Source organism: Falco cherrug, chromosome 12 (assembly GCF_023634085.1).
Source record: "Falco cherrug isolate bFalChe1 chromosome 12, bFalChe1.pri, whole genome shotgun sequence".
NCBI lineage: Eukaryota > Metazoa > Chordata > Aves > Falconiformes > Falconidae > Falco > Falco cherrug.
The window spans coordinates 20,241,893-20,268,511 of NC_073708.1; the positions used below are offsets into that span (position 1 = coordinate 20,241,893).

The following is a 26,619-nucleotide window of genomic DNA, read 5'->3' on the forward strand; positions in this document are numbered from 1 at the left end:
ATATAATCTCTGTCTATCACCCATAGCTTTATGTGGCAACTTAATGGGATCTCAGGAGAGGTCCTCTGTCTTGATCTGAGAAAGAGAGACAGTTTGAGATGGGCTGATACTGTAAATGATCCTTTGTTTGCAGTGCTGCAGCGAAGGAAGGTTTTGTTTCAGGTGCACATAAAAGACTTTTGGCTGTAAGTCCAGACTAATATGTACCACATTACTGATGTTAAACAGTGCATTTTCTATAGCAATTTTCTTCCCAAAGCCTCAAAACTTTCCAGGCTCAGGTTGGAAATGTTGCATCCCTTTTAAACCCCCCCAGGCCAGGCAGGAGTTATATGACTCCCACAATTATGCCCAGCAAGAACTGCTTTTGAATCCTAGTCCTCTCCCCAAACTACTTTAAAATACTCCAGTTCTTGACGCTATTTTTAAAGAAATATATGTGATATTTTAAAAGAGTTAGGGAACACACATCTGTGTTTTCAGTAACTTACTTTCTTTTGAAGGGCACAATGAAAGATGAAAATAAACATTCCTTGGAAAGCATTAAATACTGTGAAGAGATAGGTCATCACAACAGTCCCCTCATTGATAAACAGCAGGCCAAATGACCATGTTAGGCCAAGGAGACACAGGAGAGCAAACGCACCCAGGACCCAGGATCTGTAAAAGAAAATTCATTTTAGTAACATTACTTAAGAGAATGCCCATCACCAAATCCAATATTAACATTTCAGTTCCCGCAGTTGACTTTTACTAGATTCATATTCAAATGTAAAATTTCCTTGGGTTTAACCTTTTATCTACTAAAGAAAGAACAATTCCATTTAGCACTTTTAGTCTCCAGTGAAAACAGCAAGAGTAGATAGACCTTTTTCTTTCTCAAGAACTGCATAGGATGTCAAAACTATTTTGAAATGCAGAAGTATAGCACAAGCCCCAGCTACTCCACTGCTTTATCTGCTTTTAGAAAAGAGATTGATAAATCTGGCTTAGCCACTAATCACACCATAGATTTTAAACAGTGGTGCTGCCATATGACACCAAATAACGTAACACAAATGCACAAAGGTTAAACAGCAGATTAAAAGCCTAGAGCCCAAATCTTTAATGCTCCGATAAACTCAGCTAAACTGAAGCTAGATGATCTAACTTCCGCATGAAGAAACCCTGCTGAAACGTGACAAAAATATGGATACTGCTCTACAGAATAGTCTAAAAAAGATTCCATCATGAATAGGTTAAGGAAAAGGAATTGTAGAGAACGGCACAGAATGAAAGGGAAAGGGAATTTAGTCAGTGAATTCCACATCTAACTAATGATCTTACTTGATAAATGGCTTATTATCTTCATAGCTAGAAAGCATTATAAGCAGAAAAGAGAAACAAAATTATTAGACAGAATTGAAACAGAAATTAATAAGAGCATTTTTAATTGTCTATAAAAATTAGTCAAAATTAGGAAATTCAAAATGCAGAGGCAAGCAATTTAAAATTATAAAGGCATATAATAGTTAAAAATTCTTTAGCAAATCAGGTATCTCAAAACTAATTAATTAAAATTAAGGGAAATCCACAATATTGACCGAGTTTGTAAAGTTAAAAATCATGCTAGAAATTTGTTAATGTAGGGTTCTATCTTACCCAGGTAAGTCCGTATTATAGTAGCCATCACAAACACGGTAATTACTGGTGTGGATGAGAAGACAGAAAGAGGAAAAGGAAGAAAAGAGAGAGATGCTAAAGATTAGCTCTCTCTCTCATCATGCAACATGCAATGAAGCTGATACTGACCTATCTAGAACATCTAGTTCACAACGTTAGCCTTACTGAAAATCTCCCTTCACCATTTTCAACATTCAAAGCAAATCTGTAAGACCCTTTCACATCCAACCCTCAGTGTTAGAAAGTTGCAACATCCCTTCAGTGTTGATAACAAAAACCTTCAGTACAACATAAAGCTATACAGAATACAGTCAAAGACTATCTAAAGAAGCACGAGCTGCCAAAGCCTTGTTAATTATATAACACAATATTACTCTGCAAAAGGGATACTGCAGTACAGCACCATGATAAACATTTGTTAAATTAGCATGAAAACAGCAGATAATCTTCAAGTTAACAATAATAATAGAGTCAATTCTCTTGGGAGAACAGGATTACGAGTAGAAACTGCTCAGAATCCCTAAATCAAAAAGTCATTTAACAAAACAAACTTAATATAATCGTATCAGCCATGCAAACAGGAACATCATTTTTGAACTGCATTTTAAATGCAAATGAAATTACTACAGTGCCGTGGCATTTCCGTGAAACAGTTTATTGGCACTAGTTCCAGGCTGAAATTATCTAATTTTGACCAGCATTTGTGACATACAGCAACAATGTGACGAAAGCAGGATTGGCTCTGTTTGCTTCTAATTGACATCTGCAGTTGCTGGGAGACAATGGCATGTGCTCCTAATGGAGAGTAGCTTTCAATCAGTTCAGCAATCAGAAAATAATCATAGTTCTCATACTTGAACACAAAGCACTTACTTAATGTTTTCCAACCTGCTAGAGTCTGGTTTCAAAGTGTTTGAGTGCTTCACCATTTTGCACAATGTGATCACCAGGAAGATAAGATTCAGCTGTCAAAACAGATAAGAATGAAATTAAACTACTTCAAGTAATAGGCTCAATAATGATGATGTTACAGACTAAACAAAAACTCTGTAATTTATTTTCAAATATATAGTGAAACTGCGTAACTCTATCAAACAGCCTGTGATAGGTGATTGCAAATACAGACAAGAGGAAAAAAATGTTAAAAGCCCTTGTTTCACTTTATTTTCCAAATTCACCACATCATCACGAATGACCGTATTTAGCTCATGTCCAACACCTGTCATTGTCAGCCTAGCTCTGCTTCCCAGCATGTTGTGCTCGACCCCTGCTCACCTTTGCCTGTCACCTCTGGCCCTGTTCTCTAGCTCACTGACTTTCTCTGAGGACTACAGTCACCCCTTTACTGCACCATACTCGTTGTCGTTTTATCACCCTGTCCTGCTTCTGGAATGTTTTTCACCTTTGCTGGTTTCTCCCTTTCTGGTTTTTTTTTTTTATTCCCTTTTGTTCTCACAAATCCCACTGGGGTCTTGAAAAACAGCTTAAATGTAACTGAAGAAAAAGAAAAAGCGAAAGAAAAAAAACAGACAAAGACAAAGAAACACAAAGATGTAGCAAACGCATCAAACTTAGCAGTGCCATAGGCATATGCTGGTGGTGCACCCTCCTACTGCCCTCTTTCCCTTTGTAGTCTGGATTCTGCTGAAGCAAGACTGCATGCCACTTGAAGGGAAGGACTATGCTGTCTCATTCTTGTTGTGTCATTCATATAGATGACACCGGGGAAGATACAGAAGTATAAAAAAGATAATTTTATATTGTTTTCCTACTGTGAAACAGAATCACAGATACCAAAGATACTAGGTGCCTTTCTCCTATCAATTTCAAAGCATGTGAAGAGCACAGGTCAGCCAAATACAAGGATGCCGACAGAATATGGGTCGAAAAGTGTTATAAAGTTGAGTAATTAGTACATGCTGTCCTGTATCAATGCAAACAATTCAAATAAAGTCATACATTTGAAAACAGTAAAAGCTATGTCCTTTCAGGGAGAAGACACACCTCCTCATCTACTATTGCAATGGTCCACAAGAAATAGCTGAATTGATAGCTAAGGGAAGATGGGAGAATATGCTCAAACATCCTTATAACACATATATTAGATAGATTATAAATCCATTCTTACAGCCTTCCGTATACATCTGCAACTGGTTACTGAAGGAGAAGCCCAGTTTCTACTTTTGGGGAGCCTTTGGTTTGAGACAGCATCAAAATCCTCACCATTTTTGTAACACTGAGGATACCAGTTCATATCAGATGTGCTCCTACAGCTGTGCCACAATGGTCATAAATGTCACTCAATTCCTAATAAAGAGCAGGTCTTAACAATCTTGAAAAGATGAGTATTTTGAAGGCTCTGATCAGAGTCTGTTAATAATGACATGTATTATAGAAATAATTCCTACTGCTAAGGGCAATCAAGTTATCACTGCTGCTGCTGTCTTAAAATCAGGATGGACGGCATGAACTGCAATGCAGTTCTCAACACCAGAACAGTGTTTGTCAGCTTTTGACCTCATCAGTCCTTGTTCAAAGTAAAACGTTTTTACACTTGTATCTTGAGATTAATACAAAAAGTGCATGTGATACAAATAACAAAAATAAGCTTTTATAATTTATTTCTGTCTGTGTGTCAAGAACTGATAGAAAATACTTGACCTTTAAGTGGAGGTATGTACATGGGGTAGGTTAAGCACGATTTTCATTGCCGCAAAATGTAACAGAAGCATCAGTATCTCTTGACCATGCTGATTACCTTTTATGATTCTTACTTAATGACTAACCAGCTGAGAAACGCTTCATAACATCATTGCCATCATTTTATTCCTCTTATCTAGGTTCCCACTGCACTGTGTAAGTTCCTTGGGTGAGAAAACAAGTTGCTTCTCTCCCTGGTCTTTGCAGTAGGCAGGACAGGGGCTCTGTGAGTGACCTCACCCTCAGTTCCATGCCTTTGCAGGAAAACTTTCTATATCTGAAAAAGTTTCTTACACATTTTGGTAGCTGACATAACATGAACTTCTCCAGACCTTCTTAAAAAAAAAAAAAAAAAAAGAAACTTCAATTTACTTTTTGTGAAAACAAACAGATTAAGAGCTAAGACACATGCCCCATGCCAATCCTAACACGTAAATCAACTTTGGCTGCAACCTATGCAAACGGGAGTGCACAATCCAGTTCAGAATAGTATTTATACCACAGCTGGAAGCTAATCCTTGCCTAAGTAGCTACCCTGGAGTATCCTGCATTGTACTAGCAACATCGTTCTTGGATCAAAAACTCATAGATACGGCTTAGCCCATAAATGACTGCCTTATGAAACGCAAGGTTTTTATCCTCTGATTCTTTGTGTGACAGAAGTGCTGGTTTGACATATGAAAAACAAAAGCTTGTGTTTATATACTGAGTTTCCTTCGGCGACGTGCAAGCATACTCAGCCTTACCCCAGAGCCTGAGCCAAGCTCCAGCGTATTAAGCAGGTTTTATGTAGACACTCAGCTCTGTCTGTATATATGGCCTTGCTGGACTAGAGGGTAACTGTAGATAGCTGTTTCTTAATAGAAATTAGTTCTTAATTTAATTTGCTTTAATTCTGATTTAGGTACAGACCCCCAAAAGCAGCCCACAGAAATGCTGTATCACAGTAGCTGAAGAAGTCCTTCCAAGATAAAAAGCAAAATACTGTACTTTGAAGACAAATTACTTTGACATCAGAGCATATCATACTTGTTTCTCCATCACTGTGAAATACTGTATAGTTTTCAGTTTCACCAGTCAAAAGACCGCGGTTTGCCACTTGTTCAAACATGCTGGCATCTCTGTTGCACATTATATCATTATCAAAAGCCTATTTTTCCTGCTTACAAATACTGTAACCAAACCTTTCTATAGATTCTCTTTTGGCTCCCTTACTGCTTTTCATCTAGAAATTGATTGCTTTGGAGGAACTCATGAGTTCAAGACTTTTGGGCATCCTGCCATTTTATTACACAAGACACTAAGCAGTGAGGGAAAAGAACATGTTGGAGAATAATTGCTTTTAGAAGGAATGGCTGAATTACTTTCCTTGGTGAGAAGTACATGAGGGGAGAAGGAAACACACTGAGTGCTTTTGCATTCTTTTGTACCAACTTTGTATAAGGGAAGTTTTTTCAGCCCTGAGCAAACTGGTCTGAGCTCAGAGCAGAGTCTGTTTTGAGCAGTAGTTTTGACTACAGATCTCCCGAAGTGCCTTCCAACCTGAATTGTTTCATGACTGTGTGAGGACTGAACTGTTACTGATCTAAGCAAATGAATCTGTAGATGTTTTCCAAGCTTGACAGATGGTCTGTGTAGGACACCCTTCTTTAAGCATGTTCACTGAAAACACACAGTACTCTGGGGTCACACAAAGGCCACGTGAACGGCAAGACAGGCTTTTGAAAGCAAACTTGTAGGAGAAAAAATGGACCTCTGACAATGAGGGCTTTCTGATCACTTCATATAACATAAAGGGCTAGTGACTGGCTGGGCCTCATCCGGACAACTGGCCTGCATTCACCCCTGCACCTGAGCAGTACCATTCTCCTTCAATCGTAATAAAAAATATAAATGTATTGTGTAAACACACCCACAGCCACAGTGTATACATCTCAAACAGTCACGAAATTATACCCTTGATAGTCAGTAAAATCTCTTCCACGCTGCACTTCTGAGAATCAGAACAACACTCTTTTGAAGGCTAAAAATGAGAATTTAAGTCTGGTCAGGCATCAGGGTCGGATTTGAAGATTCTGCTGTGATACTGAGAGTGACAAAAGACACAGCTTCAGTAGATGGAGCTATAATGCGAGATCTCTTAAAACATTAGCTGATAACAATAAGCAAAAACTTGGACTGATAATTTCATTAATGTTTATGCTAGGTTTTTGTTGTAATTTCTAAAAGGTATTATCCACTCTATGAGACAGGATAATGGATTACATAGCGAACTAGCTTAATCCAGATTCTGATTTCAAAAATGTATGTAAAATGAAAAAAAAAAAAAAAAAAGAGCATTTTTTAAGATACCAGTTCCTACTTATTTCTTAGTATGACAGGTGTAATTGGACAGAACAGAGCAAAAGAAAGACAATTGGATAAATTGGATATATATTAAAAAATAAAAAGTAACTACTTAAAAATACAAAATGTTAAGAATTTTTTAAGGTAATAATCAAATGCATCACCCTGGAAGATCATGCTTCTTTCATAGCCAACACACAGAGGGCCATTTCTGGTTTGGAAATCAGAAGGTACTAGACATGAAAAATGGTATCAGTAAGAATTCTGTCTTTCTAGCACCTGAAACCTATGGCATTTTCAGAGAGGGAGCGTCTTCAAGTCAAATTAACTTTTTTTAAAAGTGAATGTAATAACCTGCACTGAAGACTAATGGATTCAAATTAGTTGCAGGTACAATGAATTAGTAGCCAAACAGAGCTAGATTTTGCAATAATTATGATAAATTTCCCTCTGTGAGCAATAGATAAATACCATTTATCAAGTGTCTACTACAGAAAGATATACTTGTATTATTTATATACATAAGCTTACAAATACAGTCCATTTTCATATGCAGAGCTAGATTATCTGTGCATCTGTATGTATACACCCACTGACTTTGGTGAAGTAATGCCTCAACCTGATTGAAAAAATAAACTATCTTTCTTATGTTAATGAAACAGAACATCCTAGGATCTTTTGCTTAAACAACCTTTGGTAGCCCAATATGTTTGCTCCATCTGTGAGAAGCAAACTCCAGTAGTTTGGGCTGAATTAAAAGTCAAACCAACATCACCCATTCCTTGGATATGAATGAATACAGATCTACACAGAAGTCAAAATACTGAGGCTTTTCTGACCACAGATTACAGGAGTGCACTGTTTGTTTTATAGCCATGAACCTGCTCAATTGAATCACGTCCGCCTGAGCTTAGCAGCTTAAAATTCATTCCACACAGCCTGCAGTGCTGACATGGATATGATAAGACAGAAGAACAGAAACACCACTCTGAAGTAACCTAGCTGAACTGCACATGTTCTGACCCTTTTTGAACTCCCCAGAGCTTTTGTTACCTGGCAAATGCAGCTCTAAAACTGCTCTTGTATCTCCAGATCTTTGCTCTTAGCCATGCAGAAGCCTATTTCTCTTTGGGACTAGCAGCGAGAGAGGTGCTCTCTGAAGGCTTCTAAATGAGTGTGCACACTGAACTCTCACTGAACTGAATTAATTATTAAAGATGCAGATGGAGCTGTCCAAATGATAAGAACAGCTCCTGACGTATCATGATCCAAGCTTTCATTAAACCATTTCAGGCATACTAATGGTTTCCCACCGCTCATTACTTACATGCTCTTTTCTCATAGATATGATAACCCTGGTGCCCAAAGGCATGACAGGCTATGGAAACAGTGAAGTTGAAAGTTCCTCAGAAGAGACGTACTGAGGAATTTCATACTTCCCATCCTCATTTTGTACAAACCTGTATACAAGTGCAAATGCTTCTAAACTCAGAGAAGAATTTGTAAATAAAAGTAGTAAGCAATATTGTCAAAAAAGAGTTCATGTGCATTGACAGTACTATTAAACTGGGAATCAGAAGTGATTTGATTAACGTGCTAAGAAGCTTACCAAGGTGAAATTCTCACATGCTACTGACACTAAGTAAGCTACACTACAAATATGGCTCTTCGGTTGCACCGCACCTGACTTACTATTTTTCAGCCATTACACTTCTCACACTTCTTCCTCTGGTCTCTCTTGCTTTCTCAGTTGGGACAATTAGAGGGCAAAGCAATTGCTAGAGAAGAATTACTCCCAGGAACTGTGGTGTGATTGCTACCTGCTGTTTCATATTTTTGAAGTTGGGAATACTGCTCCCAAAGGCCTTTTGCGTCTCAGCCTAAATGATTTGCTGGAGGATAATAATGTCATGGCCAGTAAATAATAGTGAACTATGTCTGTACATGGTCAATATGATTAAATGTCCTTCACCTCTATTCTCACTCTGACCTGGTTATGAGGAAGTGAAAAAGCCGTCAGCAAAGCCCAAAGCCTCCCATGTGAAATGTTATTTTAAAGCAAAGGAGAGAAATAGAGGTGACTTAGCAAAATACTCCCAAGTAACGATAAAACAAAAAGCTAGACACAAAAAGCAAAATTATCACCACACAATCAGACTTGAGGTAACTGAACTATCATGGCATGAAACTTAGAACAATTTTCTAGTAATGATTACAACTGCAAGAAACAACTTTGTGTTGAAAAATACTATCATATAGAAAATACTAAGCATACTTTTCAATTGTAATTGTAGGTTTAATTACAAAAGAATCCCTATCATCCTGAGACTTGATTTAATTTAAATGCATTTAGAATAAACTCTGTACAATTCTTATGGCCTATAGTTAAGTCTTACAAACACTATAATTTTTCTAATTCAACTCATACACACAAGCGTTGGCATCTATGCCTATTCTTTGAAAATATGCCAATGAACTCAGGCAACTTCTACACTGCACAACTATCTTTTCTGAAGTGACTGCTCAAGGATCGAAATAGTTTTTGGTATAAACAAAGAGTAAAACCATCCTAAATACACATAATCTTATTTCAACACTGAAGATACCAGGAAGGAATAAAGTAACTACAACAGATTAGCTGGGTACATTTTTTTACAGAAAGATCCATAAACAAAGTATCAGTTTATTTTTACATGGAAAAGTAATGTAAACTGTAAGCTACAAAAAGTGTTGAAAGAGTACATCTGGCATATAGATCTATAAAAGAAATTTCAAAATTATGCCCGATGCATGTACTTCAGGCTAAAAGATATTTATGACAGAATACAATTTCTGAATTTCGAAATTCAAGGGAACTGAGCTTCTGTTAACATTTCACAACTCTACTACTGTATAAAGGCAGGGGAACAGGTAACTATTTAGACTTTCAAAAGCATGGAAACAAATTAATTCATCCTTCCAAACTATCAACTCTCTATGTACATAGTCTATGTTCCCAGCACCAGCCTTCTAGAATATTTCCCACGTATAGCCAGGCTTTAAAGACTAGACTTTAAAACTAGCAGAGAAAAACAACATGAGCCAAAATGTGCATCTTGCATTCACTTTCCTTTCAAATTCTTATGTTGTGCGGTGTTGGTATTATTAGTCTGAAATAACAGAGAGATGTTTTTTCCCTGGGTTGACAGATGACTATGTGCTTTTTACCTGGAAGTGCTCAGAGAATGGATAATTGATGTATGAACAAAACATTCAGTCTTAAATGGACAATGGGGCACACAGCTGTGGGTATACAGATGGGTGTGCATGCATACGACTTTACTCAAATGACTGCAAGAACATGTGTATGCTTTCTACTGGTTACATAATATTCTACTATTTATACTAAAACAGATGAACTGTGTACCTGACATGCATTACATGTAGCATAAATACACACAGAAGTAGTCATGGAAAAATATGCATACACATATGCAAATACGCATACAAATACTGTGTAAGTGTAATGAAATATAAGGTTCATTTAATTATCCAGTGCATTAGAATGCCCTTTAGAGATAATTCTGTTGGATAATTAGCAGTTAAATTCTGGAATGTGCACAATAGTGACGCAATTGAAAGCAATAACAATGGTTTCTTTAAAAAAACCCTTGTGTTTAGTACTTCATTGATTTTTCATATGACTATGACTACACATGTCAATATGACCTTCAGAGTTCAAGCCATTAGCAAAAAATGGCTATGCTGAAGTGCCACCACAGCTCTGACAATTAATCATTTCGTCAGCACTCTTTAAAGATTTCTAAACATTTATATAACCACTGGTCACATTACAAATTGTTTGTAAGCATTTTCATGAAATGTCTTGTGAATAAGGATAGTATTGACAGATGTTATTCAATCTTTTTAATTTTGCTGTGAGGCAATCTAGAAGGAAGGGAAAAAACAAAGTTCTTACCAGAATAATAAAGGTAACAGGTCCAATGAAACTCCAGATAAAATAGTTATCTACATGGAGCCAGCAACTATCATGGAAAAAAAGAGAATGAGAAGTGAATTGCTTTAGAACTTTAGTTCAGTACATGGAAAGTGCAAAAATACTTCTGAAGCTAACATTTTGTCAGTAAATGATAGAGGTTGCACAGTACCACTTAGTCCACGGACAATTTCTCTCAACCTGAAACTCTTCTGATGCGTCCTGTTTAATAACACTATTGAACTTGAAACTACATCATCAGAAATAGTTAATACATAAGAAGAAACAAAATCAGAATGAGCTTGCTCTCCTTTCAGTCAAAAGGTTTGGTCACAGGTGCTATCATGGACTAATAAATCTAACAACAGTAAATATTTTTCACAGCTTTTCCATGTAATCTTCAAAACCTACTTTTAACTTTGTATCATATCCAAAGTGCTTACTCCTGAGGAACACGAGACAGAAAATGTTCAGATGCCATGTTCTGCTGAAAACTAAAATGGTATAAATAAAATGCACCAACCGGGAGTTGAACAGTAGAGAAAGAATACATATGATACCAGACTAAATGACGTGTAAACCTATTAGGGCCAACTTCACTTGGTGATTCTTTTTTCATACAGCCTACGTCCCAGTTGAATTGCTCTTACTTGTCTTTCATCAGTAGCAAAATCAAGCAGCTTTCTTGTAGGCAACAGTAACTTCTTATTTTGTAACTAATTTCATCAAAGGACAAAGTAAACACTATGGGAAGGCAAATTCATGCCTCCAGCAACTCAGATCCTCAGAAATTTTTTCTGTCTACCTTCTGTCACTTTCTATTTCGTATTTTTGTAAATAAAAGGCAGTGGCTAATTTTAATCCTGCTATACTTGCCTGGTAAAATATTATGGAAATGAAACATATGGTTTGGAATACTGTACTGTTACAATTCAGGGCAAGAGTTAGCTAGAGGGGCAGCTGAACAAAGAGATCTAATGAAGCATTAGCTTAAAAATGGGTGGTTAGGCCTGTCAGATACTTTAAGCTGAGAATTTTTACTTAATATACATTTGAGACCAAAAAGTTATTTACTTTTTCAATTTGTTTCAGGTCAATCTTTTGTGTTAAAAGAAAGACCATAATTTTGAATCGGCTTCTCTAGAGTATAAATCCTCTGAACCTAGAGAATTACAAAAGACTTGATTGTAATTTGTGCACAGCATTGCCATTCTCTTACCAATAAAGCTTTCAGATGGTATTTTAGTCTGTCAGGGACCCTCTGACAGCTAATAGGCTTTAAAAAATTATTCACTTGAAAAACACTCAGGTCACTTGCAATTACTTACGCTTTCTCTGTTCCGTAGCTCTTATAGTCAATAGCTGCTGAGACACCAACTACTGTAGCAGGGAAGAGGTAGCCAGCAACATAATAGTACTTCTTCCTAGAATATTCACTTTCAAATACTTCTACTAACATTAGATAAAGCTGCACTCCTTCTAGACACATCCAGGCAAAGGCTGCCAGGAAGAAAAAGTGTAAGAGACCTGCGAATATTGGACATGCAATCTGCAAAGAAAAAGAAAGATGGAAATATGAACCATAAAATCTTCACATCGTTACATCTCCAATAGTGTGTAATAGAACAGGATATACTTCTATCAGAGATCTTTCACAAATTCAGGAGCATTTTCCCTACCTGAAAACAGATACTGAACATTTGAAAATACTAGTGTGTGCTCAGTAGCTACATAAAGTAAATTCGCTAAACAGTGTGAATGAACATAAGGAAATTGTGCCCTTACTGCCACCACCCCCACCCGCACCCCCTTCAATTATAGAGTAGACTTTTCAATTTTCTAAACCACTCTTTAATTTTTAGGACTTACAGTTTAGATAATCCAGGACATAACAGTTGGTTCTAGATGCATAATGTAATACTGCTTATTTAAAATTATGAAGCGGCCACCAAGCCATTTTTATCTGATGCAATTTGGAAGCCTCTACTGTCGTAACAGAAATCAATCCAATTTCTCTCCCCTTTGGCTGAGTTCTAGATGAAACTACACTGAATTACTAGATTTCAACCCAAATGAATCACTTCAGAATTAAATTTCACCAATACTGCCAAAAAACCTGCATGAACGTGCAGTGTAGAAAACGTAAATATATAGATAAGGCTCTGTACTAATGTGTGTGTGTATATATATATATATATAAGGTAGTCAGTAGCTGTTGAGACATATGAATATAGAGAGAAAAGATATATACATTCATCTCCTCTTTCAAAAGTTTAACCACCTGCTTCCTTCACAGCCAATATTTCTCAACTGAAAATGACAAACATTGCAGTAAGTGGGAAATTAAGGCCACAGTGATAGTTTTGATGGGTATAAATACTATTTATGAACACGTCTGTCTTATTTTCATACTGAGATTTTATTTCAGCTTTGCTGTGTCAGAATGCCGAAAGCTTGGCTGTGTTGTCATGTTTTAATTCAAATCCATTTCAAACAGTCATTTCAGAGAACCAGATCAGTACACACAGAGAAAACTTACCTTGTACTCTGTCTTATCGATGCCTATTAGGAAAATGAACTCAGCAATGAATAGGTTGATACAAAGGTTCTTGTGAATAGTGTTACGATCACTTTGCAGGCCACGGAAAAAACAGAATGTGAAGATGCAGATGGCCAGGCAAACAAGAGAGATGACAATTCCCACCCAGGTGATGACAGTGAGGAGCAATTCGTGCACTCCATCTTTGTACTAGAAATAACCAAGAATGGAGAAAATTAATATGACTCTTTATGAGTATAAACAAAAACCTATTTTCACAGGTAGCATCTAGAAAAGTTACTTGTTCATTACATGAGATGGGCAAAATGTACTCAGTAATTTCTCAGTTTCAGGTCAGCTTCCTAGAGGAGCAGGTCTGAGAGCAAAGATGTGACTATTTTAGCCAGATCAGATCGCATTTCTACTTTTTCTACAATCAGATAAAAACAAGTAGAAGTAACACTTTGAAAGTACCTCTAGGCTCCGATATAAACAAAGAGGAAAGCATTCCCTGGGACCTCCTATAAAAGTACACGTTCTTTCCTACAGACCTGCAACTCCAAGTTGAGAAGAAAGCAATGATTTACACACAATTAGGACAAAATGCAGAATATGTTACGTGTGTAATTCTGACTCTAATTTCACATTTAGCTAAAGAAGGTTCCTTGCTTCAGTTGGAACATAATCACTTTTGTCATCTTGGTTATCTTTTCAGCAGCCTTTCTGAATACAATAGCTTTATGAGAAGTCTCATATCCTTGCAAATATTGCATGCTCCAGACCCCATGACATCCAGTAAGTGCTTCAACTAGACAACAAAATCTCAGAGTATGAGCAGGCATTTAAACAACCCCTATGGAAGCTCCTTGACCTTCCTGCTCTCAGAAGAGCTGGCCCTTGCGCTTCCAGGGAACAGCCTGCACAGCTGCCCCTACAGATACTCTCCAGCTGTACTGATGGGGAGTCAGTAAAATGGTTGTAAGGTTGGTCAGTAACTTTAAAATATGACTTGAAGAAAACTCTTGTCCTTCCTTCATCTTCTTTCCTGCTATTTTGCTTGTAACTTTATTGATGAGGAAGAAAAGTACTACAGAAAGTGAACTGCTTTGGCAAGAGTGGGTAGAAGCTACAGATAGTTAGGAAACTTCAGCAATATTGAATCTTGCTAAAAATTTAAAGCTAAATCTTTAAAAGTTTGTTCCCTGCCAATGGCTAGAAACATCATTACCTACCACAATTTCCCGATGAGCCATAAGAATTGCAAAGTTGGTTAGGTGACTGCAAGCACATGTTGTATGAGTTTTATTTGTGTCAACCAGTTTGCAACCTTGAGTTGACCAGTATCCCATCATAGTCCTCTCTGAGTAGTTCCAGAAGGAACAATTTGCATTGAAATAATTGTCAGGCTGGGAGATAAAAGGATAACATAAAATGAGGATTTCACACACTAAGATGGCAATAACAATTGTTTAATATGTGTAAAGAGTAATTTAGATTAAACTTTGCATGTTTCGGACAATAAAGTTTTTCATCAGCAAAATTGTGGACTATGTTATACAAGGAAGACATCTAGTTTAAAAGGGACTTTATAGTCCGAAACACTCTAAAGTGTAGTCTCAATTACTGTAGATCCAATTTTAAACAATTACAATTTCCATCTTACGATTTTATGCACTGATGGTACATTATAGCCATTTTTGCTTTCTTCAACATTAGGACTGCAAATTTATTCTGAAGATATTTTTCGTATAATTGAGAATTTGAAAACATGATCTTTCTCCTTTGATTCTCACCTTTGGCCAGGCCAAGGTCATGTGAACAGACTTCAGAAAAAAGTTAATTTCTCAATGCCTATCTATTTTGATGAAAAACAATCGAACCAGATTCATAAAAAGAGGCAAAATTAGAGCAAAACCAAACCATATTTTCTCTATCATGGCTGTGATTATTTACTTTCCCCATGTGAGATGTGAAAACAGAAAGAACCAAACTAAATAAGCAAAAAAAAATATTAAATAAATTACCATGAAGAAAACATACACAAATTTAAAGTATAACAAGCCAGGATATAATATTTATTCTTCACTGGATAAATGCATTTAAGCAATTTGTATAGGCTTCCAGAACTTTGTCCAAAATGAACGTAAAAAATTACAGCGTCATTAAAACTTGCTACAGCATACAATCAAGAATTTTGTTATTTTCTACCCTGCTACTAAGGTAAGAGTTAATTTTCAGTTAGAAACAAATTAGTCATTTACATTTTCATGTTGATTACTGAATTAGCTTTCATTAAGAATACACTTAAGTTCTAATAATCACTGAACCAGGCTCATTTAATTTTATGTTCACAGACTTTACTAAGCTTGTGTCTCTGACCTAGCCCAACATTTAAAATTCAAATGGAAAAAAGGTTGTTTTTCTGCATTGCTTTTCTCTCTTGCTGATTTTATGACCTTCCCATTAATTCATTAGTGTAACTCACATCAATGTGTTCCAGCGTAAAATGCACAGGATCAGTCAGGTACACCCGGCTGGACTCCTTGTTGATAGAGGCTGCAATGACGTGGGAGTTGACTGCGATCGTGCTATTCCGCCCAGCAAAGTCGCTGCCTAGCTTTATGGTTGCATTTTCAGTACTGAGAAAACGCCCCAAACTTTTGTAAATGATGAAAACCAGTTTTGCTAATCCTACAGAAGAAAAAAATGCCATCGTCATGCCACAGAGGTCTACAAAAAGACAGCAACCTGCACTCTAATGAACTAACAATAAAGCATCAGTAAACAGAGACGCATTTTCAGGCTATGGATTTAAGGAAAACAACCAGGTACCCACAACCTTCCAGAAAAAGCCACAGAGCAGTTTTGTTGTGTTTTGATATTTTAACTAGGGGAGGTAATGTAAGTTTTATAAAAGTTAATGGAGTTTCAGTGCTCTGTGCCCAAGACTCACCGTTCCTGCTGTTCTGTTTCACGGTGCTCGCAGAGAGCTGAATTGAGTTGCCTCCTTTACTGCCCTGAGGAAATTTCAAGTCCTGCACCTGGCCTTCAGTAATGAGCACTGCAACATCCAAAACTAAGCAGACCAGAGGGGAAAAAAATAAAAGGAAAAAAAAAAAAAAAAAAAGGAGGAGGAAAAAAAAAGGTGGTAAAAAGAGGAGAACATAGAGAAAGTCTCTCGGCCAGACTGCAATATGCCACGTGACGATATTTCCCCCCACTCTTTTTCCCACACTGCTGTCCTCATTTGCCGCTGTAAGACAGATCTGTACGGCATGTTTTAAGCACACAGTTAATTTCTTTAGCTAAACACAGTGCACACTACTGAAATGACAGCACTTTAATAGTAATAAAATGAAATCAAACCTTGTTTTAATTTATGCCCTCAAAACATCGACTTAAAAATACCACACACAAGTTGCAAAGAAATGTTAATTTTGAAGATCCTGAGGTCTATGCTCTGCTAACAAATGTAGAACTTTAAGTACTGATTAAGACATAAGGAGTTTTTTAAGTCAGAAAATGAATACCTAAGTATACTTATGCCATGTATTTAGCTAAATCAGTATTTTTATCTAAAAAAAAATCTGATTTTTCCCCTAAATCTAATTGTGTATAAAAGTATACAGGAAACCATTTTATTGGTTCTGCTAGAAAATATTTAAATTGAAAACTTAGATGCCACTCAGCCTTACTTAAGTATTAATTTTATAAGACACTGTATATTAGGGAGCTTTCATGGGATTACCATTGAAAGCTATATTTCCTGGGGTATGTAAAATCATATAGGTCAGAGTGGTCAATTTGACCTATATGATTTTACATATCCCAGGAAATCTAGCTTTCAATGGTAGTGGTCTAACTACAGATCTAAACTATAGACTGACAAAAGGTATGAAATTAGGGAATGATTTCTTTTTCTTTAAGCCACGCATATGTATGTGCACTGTGAATTCAGTCTTCCGTGGCATCAGTAATGTGTTACTATGACTTGAAGACAGTTTATCACAAAAAGTGATGTTCAGACAGTCAACTGAGGTCCATGGAACTGTTTGTGTACATCCAGACAGAGACCTTCTGTGAATCCACACACATTCCTTCAGAAATAAATGTGCAGTTACTTTGAAAATGGACTGTAACACTTCTCCCCATCCCAGTATCTTCCTACTCAAAAAATAGGCAGAATCATCTTCTACAGTTAGAAATATGCAGACGTGAAATGTGAAAAGCCTCATTTCTGCAGTCTATTCCAAGTCTCCATCTCAGCACCCCTTAAAATAGCAAACTTTCAGATTCCTTGTACCTCGCTGAGACTACGTTAATCTCTGTAATAAGATGAAGGAATTTTAATTTTATGCATAGCAATTATTTTTGCTTTAACACATCTTGCGTACCAATATATGCACACCTCTAATACCAAACCCCTTCATTTTTCTGTCACCACTCAAATTCCAAATTATGCTCCAACTATCTTCAGCTATTTTGTGGTCTCTGGAGCATAGTTATTCTGCATTATGGGAGATGTAGTTCACTGAGCACATTTTTACCTGAAGGCAGTCATGTTTAATATAAACATTTGGTCTATGTTCCGAGTGCCTAAAATATTTAACTGGCAGTGTATGTTGCAAAAAAGTAATTTAAATTCATTAGGAACAGTTTATAAGTAACAGGAAAGCATTTCTGCAGCTCTACAGAAAGCAGTTACCTCAAAAAATCCATACTCTGCCATTTAAGCACCCTTCATATCCATACATTCAGCTAATGATTTTTCAGTGGTAAATCAACTCTGCAACATCAACTACTTTCCATTTTACACTGTATTAATGACACTAAAGAAGAATGCTAATTTTGAAGAACTGAACAAGAAAAGCATGTCTCCCCCGCTTAGGAGCATTACCTTTCCACCAAATGCTGTGCGGCTTGGCTTTCAAAGAGTATGTTTCTGTCTGGACTACTTTATCTTGATTTTGCACAAAGCAACGCACAGCGCTTTAAATTACACTTGAAAAGAATTTTACTTACCGATATTTTCTGTGGGCATTGAGACTCTGGTTGGTTCTAAGAGATTATCAGCCAAGACAAAAGCCCCTTCTTCCAACGTATCAAGTAGCATTGTGGCTGCATGGGCTTGTTCTGAAGAATTCATGTCCTTCCAGGACTCCAGAGCTTCAGGCCTGAGCAGGTTGTCCACTGTATCCACAATTGCCTGCATTCATTAGAAAACTATCATTAGGTCTGATTGCCCTAGGCAGCTGGGGAAAATTTCCAGCGTTATCTGGTGACAATTATAATACTTAACTGTCAGAATGATTTACTGTGATTTAATGGCACTAGAAAACTATTTTCAACATAAAAATATTTTCCATCCTCTCGCTGGATTAGCATTAATAGAAGTGCAGTTAGCCACTAGCACTGTGTGGTCTCTACGTGGTAAACATGCAGATTTGACTTGTCTTGTGTCAGATATATAGACGCTTATTAATGTGCTGGAGAATGTAAGAATAAATGCCAGAAGTTTTGCCTGAAGTTTTCATCTTAAAGTTAATGCCAAAATGTGTAAGTTGTATTTCAAAAAGCGAACACCAAAAATGGCATTCTGCAGTTTAGGCTAAAATGACAATAATACTCTTCTAGGAACTTAGTCCAGCTCATAGAGCCATAGCACTATAAACTCCTTGTCTATGACAAACTGCCTTCTTTATTACAGGAGGCATGAAATGAAGCTGACTCAGTGGATATAAATTAGCCCCAGCCACTCTCACTCCCCCTCCTATTCCTGTACCTGTTCACAGATACTTAAAAGGATTACTAACTCCCATTCCTGCACAAAGGTCAGTTAAAAAAGGAAATCAATAGAGCAAACAAGATGTCCACTGACTGTCCCTGTTATCAGTGAAGGCAAAACTGTAAAACTGAATAAAGCTGCCATTTTAAAAAGTCTTTCTTGTAACAACTCTATCATCATGTTTTAAGGTTCATTAAGCTGCATATAAAGTAACAGTAAATAAGGAAGAAGAAGAATTCAACGACATGATTACATTATTTTTACAAAATAATCCAATCAATCAGAGTAATCAGTTAATCAATTGAAGGCAGGCTCTTACATTAATGCATAATGTAGCTGTGCATTGAGTATGCTGTGCATTGAGTACGCCATGCATTGCTGAAACACCCTGTTTACTCTGTCCCATTTACCTAGTCATAATGTGTCATTAAGCATATATATAATTTGTTTGATCAATTTAAAAGCATCGGGAATGGAAACAGAACACATTGTACAAACAGAAAGATGTTGGTCTGGAATACTGTATCGTGCAAATAAACGAATAGGAGAAGTTGGTCAAGGCTATTGTCAGAGCAAGATTAATTAGCCTAATCCATTTTAATATCCTCTTTCTGCCTGCATTGTGAGCGACCATGACCTTCCTGGCAGGTGGAAGATACTTCGAAGTGGCATTAAAGCCTTTTTTCTTTCTCTAATGGGAGACAGAATAGGCAAAATGCTCACACTGATACTGCCGCAGCCATTAACTAGAGTGGAACAGAAATTGGTCTGCAGAGGCCAGATTCATTAGTCACCAAGAAATACAGATTGGAGCCTCTAATCTGAAGTACAAATGAATCCTCTGTCACAAAGTGGGCACTTGCTTCATTTGCATAGCGTAAGTCAGCTTTTGATTTGTAATTTCAAGAGGTTTATCAGTCTTATCTAAGCAGAGAAGCCCATTTGAGACCTACAGAAAATGACACCGGTTGGAAATTAAGGTTGCGCTACGGTTTCCTGTGTATCGCCATATAGTGCTGATGGTATGCGTTCATTAATATGGACCACTTTTTATTTATTACGGGGTCATCTTAACTCTGCATTTTTCCTGTGGGAAATGATCACCTGCCCAGTAATGTTTCTGAGGCATTCCCTCCTCTCAGACAGAGGTGAGCGGGCAGTGGGAAGACCGCACAGCCCTGTGATGCAGCCACTGGAACAAGCCCATTACTGCTCTTCTGACGTTCATGTTTACCATTGAAAATGAAGTAAGAAAGCTCAGCCTACTCAAACCACACCTGCTGGATTTCCCTTTACTATTAAAAAATATTTTCTCATAAAACCATTTTACAATTATTATTATTTGAGAAGAAAATTTCTCCCCAGATCTTTGTTTATTTTTGTCAAATTTTTGCTTAACTGGACATCTCCCATCCACTTCCAGGGCTGCAGGATAAAAGACAGAAGTTCCCTGCACAGAGAAATTTTTCTTCAGTAGGAGTCGGAATTATTTTATTATGTTACAACGTATTTCAAAGTTCTTTTCAAAAATCATTCTAACATTTATCACAGAGGGTATAAGTAAAAATCAGTATTTTAAAAGAAACTCTGAAATTATGTGCAATAAAATTTTTCAGAGCCACACACAATCTGTTCTAGGAGTTTTTTTCTCCTCTTCACAGGCACGAAGTAGCATTATTGGCATTGTACTGCAGAGCAGGAGCTGGCCACTATGGACAACCATTCTACAGCAGATGAAAGAAACTGAAAGCTGGGTAGCAATGTGTGGCGTGCCTTCCGTACAGCCTGGTTAACGGGACATGTGGCACACATTTTACTAGTACAGTTAGAGAAATATTTGTCTTTACATTTTATCCGGAAGTCACTGAATCTGGCCTTTGTAACAACTCTTAAAACTGTAAGAAAGAGTGATTTTACTAGGTATAACAATACACAAAGAACAAAGCAGGCTGTATAATGTACATTTTTCATGCAAGCAAATTAAGTCTAAACAGTCTTTGATATAAAATACTACCAAGCTGAAATAATTTCTATTAAGTTGCCAGCTTTTTCCCTCTACCCAAAGCTGTATTATGAGAGAGAGATGTTACTTCCAATTCAGATAATAACCATTTCAGCTCTTTAGTTTTGAACAAGTTGAGGTAAAAGAGGTATAAACTTTGATCTTTTTTTTTTTTTTTCTGAGTGTTGTACCTGTGCAAAGCCAACATTTGTACAGTTGATATGGGGCACAATACACATTTATCAAAGACTGAAATACATAGGATCATGCAGCAAGATGATAAAGCGTGGCAGGTTGCTGAAGCAGGGAGAAAGCAGGGTGACAGCACAGGAGAGATACCTTAAGGTAAGCCCTGCATGTCTTCTCTCGTTTTTGGAGCTTTTTAGTAAGAAAAAAGAAAATCAGAAGTTAGACACATTCTGGAAAGCTGCAGAAATATCAAAAAATTAGTCTGGTGTTTCAAATCCCGAATTTGAACTACAGCCTGGACATTAAGCTAGTTTCTGTCCAGTGACAACTATAAAAAAACACCACACAGGAAACGTTTCTCCCCAACCTTTATGCAGGTGCCCAGGTATCTTTGCCAAAACGGTGGGATTTGTGTGAAAAGGTCAAAGGAGAAAATCGCTGTATGTGCAGTTGATCTGTCTCTGGGAAAACTCTTTTAAGGGCCACTAGGGATTGTACGTAGAACTACTGCCAAAACAATAGAGGAGTGCATGGAGCTCTCTCTCTAAAGGAGGCTGAAAAAATGTTTTATTTGTAGCTTGTTGACTAAGCTGATGTAGAAAGAGGCCAAGAAATACAGCATTTCCTGTGAGAAAATGAGGAATGGTAGTAACATTTGTGATTTGTATTTAAACCACAAAGACGTAAGTTTTCTCTGAACATCATTCTGGAGAAAACACTTATTTGTGTTTTTTAGATATGCGTATTAAAGCATATTCATAAAGTTCAATTGCAAGTGATGTTGATGTCTTTAAAAAGATAAGGAAGTGCTACTATTCTGCAGGAAGTCAGATTAAAATAAACCCCTGCACCTATGCAGAATCCCACTGATTTTATTATATGTTCAGGGTTAAAAGGACCACTGGATAAACACACTGATTTGTTACAGAATTTCTGAGAGCTAATGCCTATTTCCCTCACGCTAGTTATAACGCATTCCAGATTTTAATAAGGGACACAGCTATGTATTTTAGGACTAGTCAGCTATTGTGAATTATATCTTATTCCCTAAAGAAGGTAATTGCAACTTCCTGCTGTATATTTACTGCTCTTTTCTCTTACATGTTTATTCCAGAACTATAAGCATGTGGGAACAAAGTATAGATTAATACTTCTGAAAGGAAAAAAACAAAAAAACCCGAGGGCAATGGTTACCCAGCAGGAGAAGGTGACAGGAGGTGTGTACCTTGTTATAACTCCTTCCAGCCGAGTCTTTTTCACTGGGCCGCAGTTCCTGCAGCTGAGCATCCAAGATGTCCACAAGCTGCTCCATCAGCCTCACTGAGGAACTAACATCGCCAGCAAAGACCGGTCCTTTGGTGTGTTTAGCCAGTTCATTGGCCAGACTAGCAGCATTTTCTCCACTTCTGATCTGAAATGACAATTTATATTATCTCAGCAGGGTCCCTTGTTCTGCTTGCGGCTCCTAATTCCAATTCCCCGTGTACCTTTGTTGTGGTGAAATAACCATTTGCACATACATTGAAATCTGCAACTAATTGAGACCAATAACGTTCTCTTTATCTCAGAAGATTAAAGGTTCTTAGATCTGTGACACACAAAAGCAGTTCTTAACAGCCATCAAACCCAGAAATCAGACTGGGACTTTTGGGCTAGATCTTCTATTCATCCTCACTTTTATTTTACTGCCATTATCAGACAGTAAGAAATCTATTTGTTCATACTAGCGCTTGAGGCATTTGAAAGTCAAGTAGCCTGGTACTGACAACAAATTATCGAGTTTTCATAAACTTAGTAAATCTCAGTAGGGAGGGAAAACACAGAAAGTGGCTCTGTGCTCTAATCATACTGTTAACGCATTCAGACAAAGATCCATTTATTACAGTATAATTTTTGCTGAACCAAAAAACCTTGCTGTATACCACAGTTTTTGCTGCGTGATTTAGAATATTTGATTTACTAAGCAAATATACCTTTTGATTTTTGAACACCAGCAAGGCTCCTTTGCTTTAAATAGCGATAAAACCATGTAATCACAGATTCAATACACGAACTTAGAGGGAGAGTGTACCCAAACACACATAGAAGCCCAACTGTTGGCCAGGGCTTTGCACACAAAGTACACATAACCCCTACTTTAAATGAACACAGAGTAATAAAGACGGCTTCAATAAACCAAATTATTAATGCTCAGAGTTAAAATCCTTAATCACCAGCGTACACCAGATGAAAAGGTTTCAACCAACCTTCTGAGCCAGCTGATTTACCCAATGCGAGGTGCAGTTGCTAAGATCAGGGCCTTTGGGGTTCCACATTCCTGTTAGGACCACGCAGAGATACGAGGCAGTTCCTACAACAGATGTAGAAAACTACAGTGAAATGGAAACCATTTTTCTGCATGCATTCAGGAAATCGGCTGCACTGTGCTCCTAAGCAATGTTAAATTCTGAATGCTGCTAATGGCAGTAGTTGACAATAATTGACAAAAACGTAAGGAAATAATGTAGATTACAAACAGCAATAAAAAAGTCAGTGAAAAGTACCAGACGTTTTCTGCAAACAAACAAAAAGCCCTTGATTTTTCCTGGAGCTCATCCAGAGGGGAGCTCATAATGAGAAAGGCAGCTGTAAGCATATTTCACAACAGTCTTCAAGCAAAGCCCTAGAATTTGACCTGGATTCTCAAAAGCGCATGCACGAGGTAATTCTGCGGCTACGCTCAAATGCTGTTTGCAGATTAAAACTTGACCATTGCCTGTAGATACTGCGTTCTCCGAGTAACAAAAGAATCATGTGACAGACAGTTTGAGATTTAAAAAAAAAAAAAGTTCACCATGAGAGAGCGGCACATTGCTTTTGAAATGTCTACTTGAAATCAAGATATATGTTTAAAGGCAATACCTCGTGTTCCTTTGGGACAAGGGCGTTCGACCATCATTCCTCTTTGTGTCTGAGGCCAGCTAATCCCCCTGGCCTCAGTCGGTTCACAGAATCTCTCTGGCAAAGGGAAAAAACTTGTCACAGGAGGAATTTTGGTTGTGGAAACGGGTGGTGGCAGCTTGGGTCCTCTGCTTCCTTCCTTTGTTCCTCCAGCTAACGTTGTGCTTATGGGACCTTTCTGTGATGTAGTGCTAGTGGTTGACACTGTGGTTTTGTATAGCTCTGCTGAAGAAGTTACTGTCACTGCTGTGGTAGGCACTGCACAGAGAAAATTAGAGTAATAATAAAGTCAGTGAATTCAGAATTATATAAAAAAAGGTTCTTTACATGTTATTTATGTAGTTTTAAAGGACTCTCTGGTGTCTCCTTTCCTTTATCTTAAAATTACTCTTTTCTTATTGCTATTCTGGGTGCTTAAGATACAACTTTGATTCCTTTTTTTTTATACTCCCAGCTCATACCAAGTATGATGTTTCAGCACATTCTCCAAATAATCCCTTCCATAATAAAAATTGATAGTTACATTTCTAAAGGCTGAAAGGCAGTACTAGTGAGCTATCAGTATATAATAAGCACATTTAAAGCAATTAAAGATTACTTAATCACTTTTGCAGGAGTAACTCAATAGACAGAATCATTGGAATCAGTGTGCCGTAAACAATGCAGTCCAGCTTTAACAACAAAGGCAGTGGGCTGTAACTAATGAGAACATTTTAAAAGACAGACCCCAAAACTTCAAGTCACTCGGTACACACCTTCCAGGAAAATAATTACGATAACATCTTCCTACCCGGCAGTCATTCTGCTTGAGAAAGCTGCAGCATGCCCGATTAGCTCCAAACAGAGGCAGCGCTAGCATGTACGTGGTGTTCTCATGTTCGAACATTGCAGGCCTTAACATCCTTTTTTGATAAAAGCAGGTATGAAGACACAACTTGTTCAAGCCAGTGGCAAGTGCCTAGTTTAATCTTTTATAGAACACTAGGATCAGCTTAGGCCAAATCATTTCTGCCTGGGACTCCAGTGACCCACGGCAGGGGCACATGGCGGGCGCTGCCGAGGTGCAGCCCCAGCTGCGCCAAGGGCTCGGGCTTTGGAGAGAGAATACCAGTTAATGCTAGTGGAGATGACGGCCTGGAATTCCTATTCATGGCCTTCAAATGTACTCTGAGCAATGACTGAAACAATGCAAGTGAGCAAAGCAACTGAAAGACTTATCATTATTTATTTCCAAATCTTCATTAGTGTTAACAGTGCGTTATAGGCACACAAAAGCACAGATCCTTGTGCTGAGAATAAAGATCATATCAAGTATTTTTTAAATCCTAACTGATATAGAAATCAATTAAGCTATTTTTAGGATTAACTTCAGTAGATGAAGTGGCTTCTTTTTTTCTTTCTTCGTTCTTCTGCTAGGCCCTTGAACCCTGACTTACTGGACAATGCAACTTCTCCAAATTAAATCATAAACAAAAAACAAAAGGAGAGCTGTCTCACTTCATTTCAGCAGATGTTTTTAAAGTTAGTGTTTTGAATAAGATTAACTTTCAGCAGGTCAGCAGATAACATTTATTTCAAAATCCTTTTTCAATTGTATTTCAGTTATAATACGTAGTCTCAAATCTGAATTTATTTTCATATGAATTTAGAGTGGAGTTTTTGAACATCGTGATTTGTTTTTAAAGACTAAATGTAACAATGTGCTTCTCATCCTTCTTTTGCTCAAAAACAAGAAGCAACTTCAGCGGCTGTCTTCTCTTCAGTCTCATTCTTGGCTGCTTCAAAACTCTGTAATTGTGCCGGACTTGTGGTGCAGCCCAGCTACTATGAAACCTATTTAAATCCTCGGATCTGTTCTGCAGGTGCTTGCCTGACATCTTGTGAAACTGCTGTAATTTTCTTTTGATTACAATGCATTCAGCCTTCTAGTGCTTTCCCAATTAACATTTGTCAAAAGCATTTGCAATCACTTGCAGAAGTGTCAGGCAAAGTCTGCTGAATCAGGTCCTGGAGAATGGGCGACTGCTGGGGATGGAGAACGATGCAGGGGACAACCAATTATTACTATCCATCCCCTAACATATCGTGCTAATTAGTACATACTTAATCACTGAAATGTGTATTAGCATTATTGCAATTACTACTCAAAACCTATAATGTTTAGGATAGCTTTATCTCATGAGCAAAATCTCACTGTAAGAATTCATAACAATTCTCTGAAGTTCTGAAGTAACCATTTTCAGAACATATTTTGTGCTGCACCCTGAGCTAAAATATCCTGCCGTCATTACACAACTTTAGGTAGAACAATTTTAATGCTACCCATTGAAATAAATTTCAAAGAATATCACCTATGATTCAAAAATGACCTGCATAGCTTAGTAGTAGTACATATTTTAGAAATATATTTGTAATCTCACATTTTAGAAGGACAACTTCTCCCACAAAACTGAAATAAATACAGATAATTTCTAAGAGAT

General features: G+C 37.3%; 1 protein-coding gene across 16 annotated transcripts in view; it reads right to left on the minus strand.

Annotated features, from left to right (window-relative positions):
* Nucleotides 1–26,619, minus strand: part of ADGRL2 (adhesion G protein-coupled receptor L2) — a 394,069-nt gene that overhangs the window by 12,214 nt on the left and 355,236 nt on the right. For 8 of the 16 annotated variants that reach the window (XM_027802672.2, XM_055724261.1, XM_055724262.1 and 5 more), the window contains 15 exons: nt 24,101–24,397; nt 23,446–23,549; nt 22,425–22,610; nt 21,350–21,388; nt 18,246–18,429; nt 16,177–16,299; nt 15,709–15,914; nt 14,456–14,629; nt 13,224–13,433; nt 12,013–12,233; nt 10,667–10,733; nt 2,536–2,627; nt 1,642–1,686; nt 1,327–1,353; nt 492–660 (listed from right to left, as the gene is read on the minus strand). In XM_027802672.2, coding sequence (XP_027658473.1) covers nt 492–660; nt 1,327–1,353; nt 1,642–1,686; nt 2,536–2,627; nt 10,667–10,733; nt 12,013–12,233; nt 13,224–13,433; nt 14,456–14,629; nt 15,709–15,914; nt 16,177–16,299; nt 18,246–18,429; nt 21,350–21,388; nt 22,425–22,610; nt 23,446–23,549; nt 24,101–24,397 — 2,144 coding nt within the window. The remainder of the gene's footprint in view (nt 1–491; nt 661–1,326; nt 1,354–1,641; nt 1,687–2,535; nt 2,628–10,666; nt 10,734–12,012; nt 12,234–13,223; nt 13,434–14,455; nt 14,630–15,708; nt 15,915–16,176; nt 16,300–18,245; nt 18,430–21,349; nt 21,389–22,424; nt 22,611–23,445; nt 23,550–24,100; nt 24,398–26,619) is intronic. The other 8 variants (XM_055724264.1, XM_055724269.1, XM_055724268.1 and 5 more) reach the window with 3 other exon arrangements.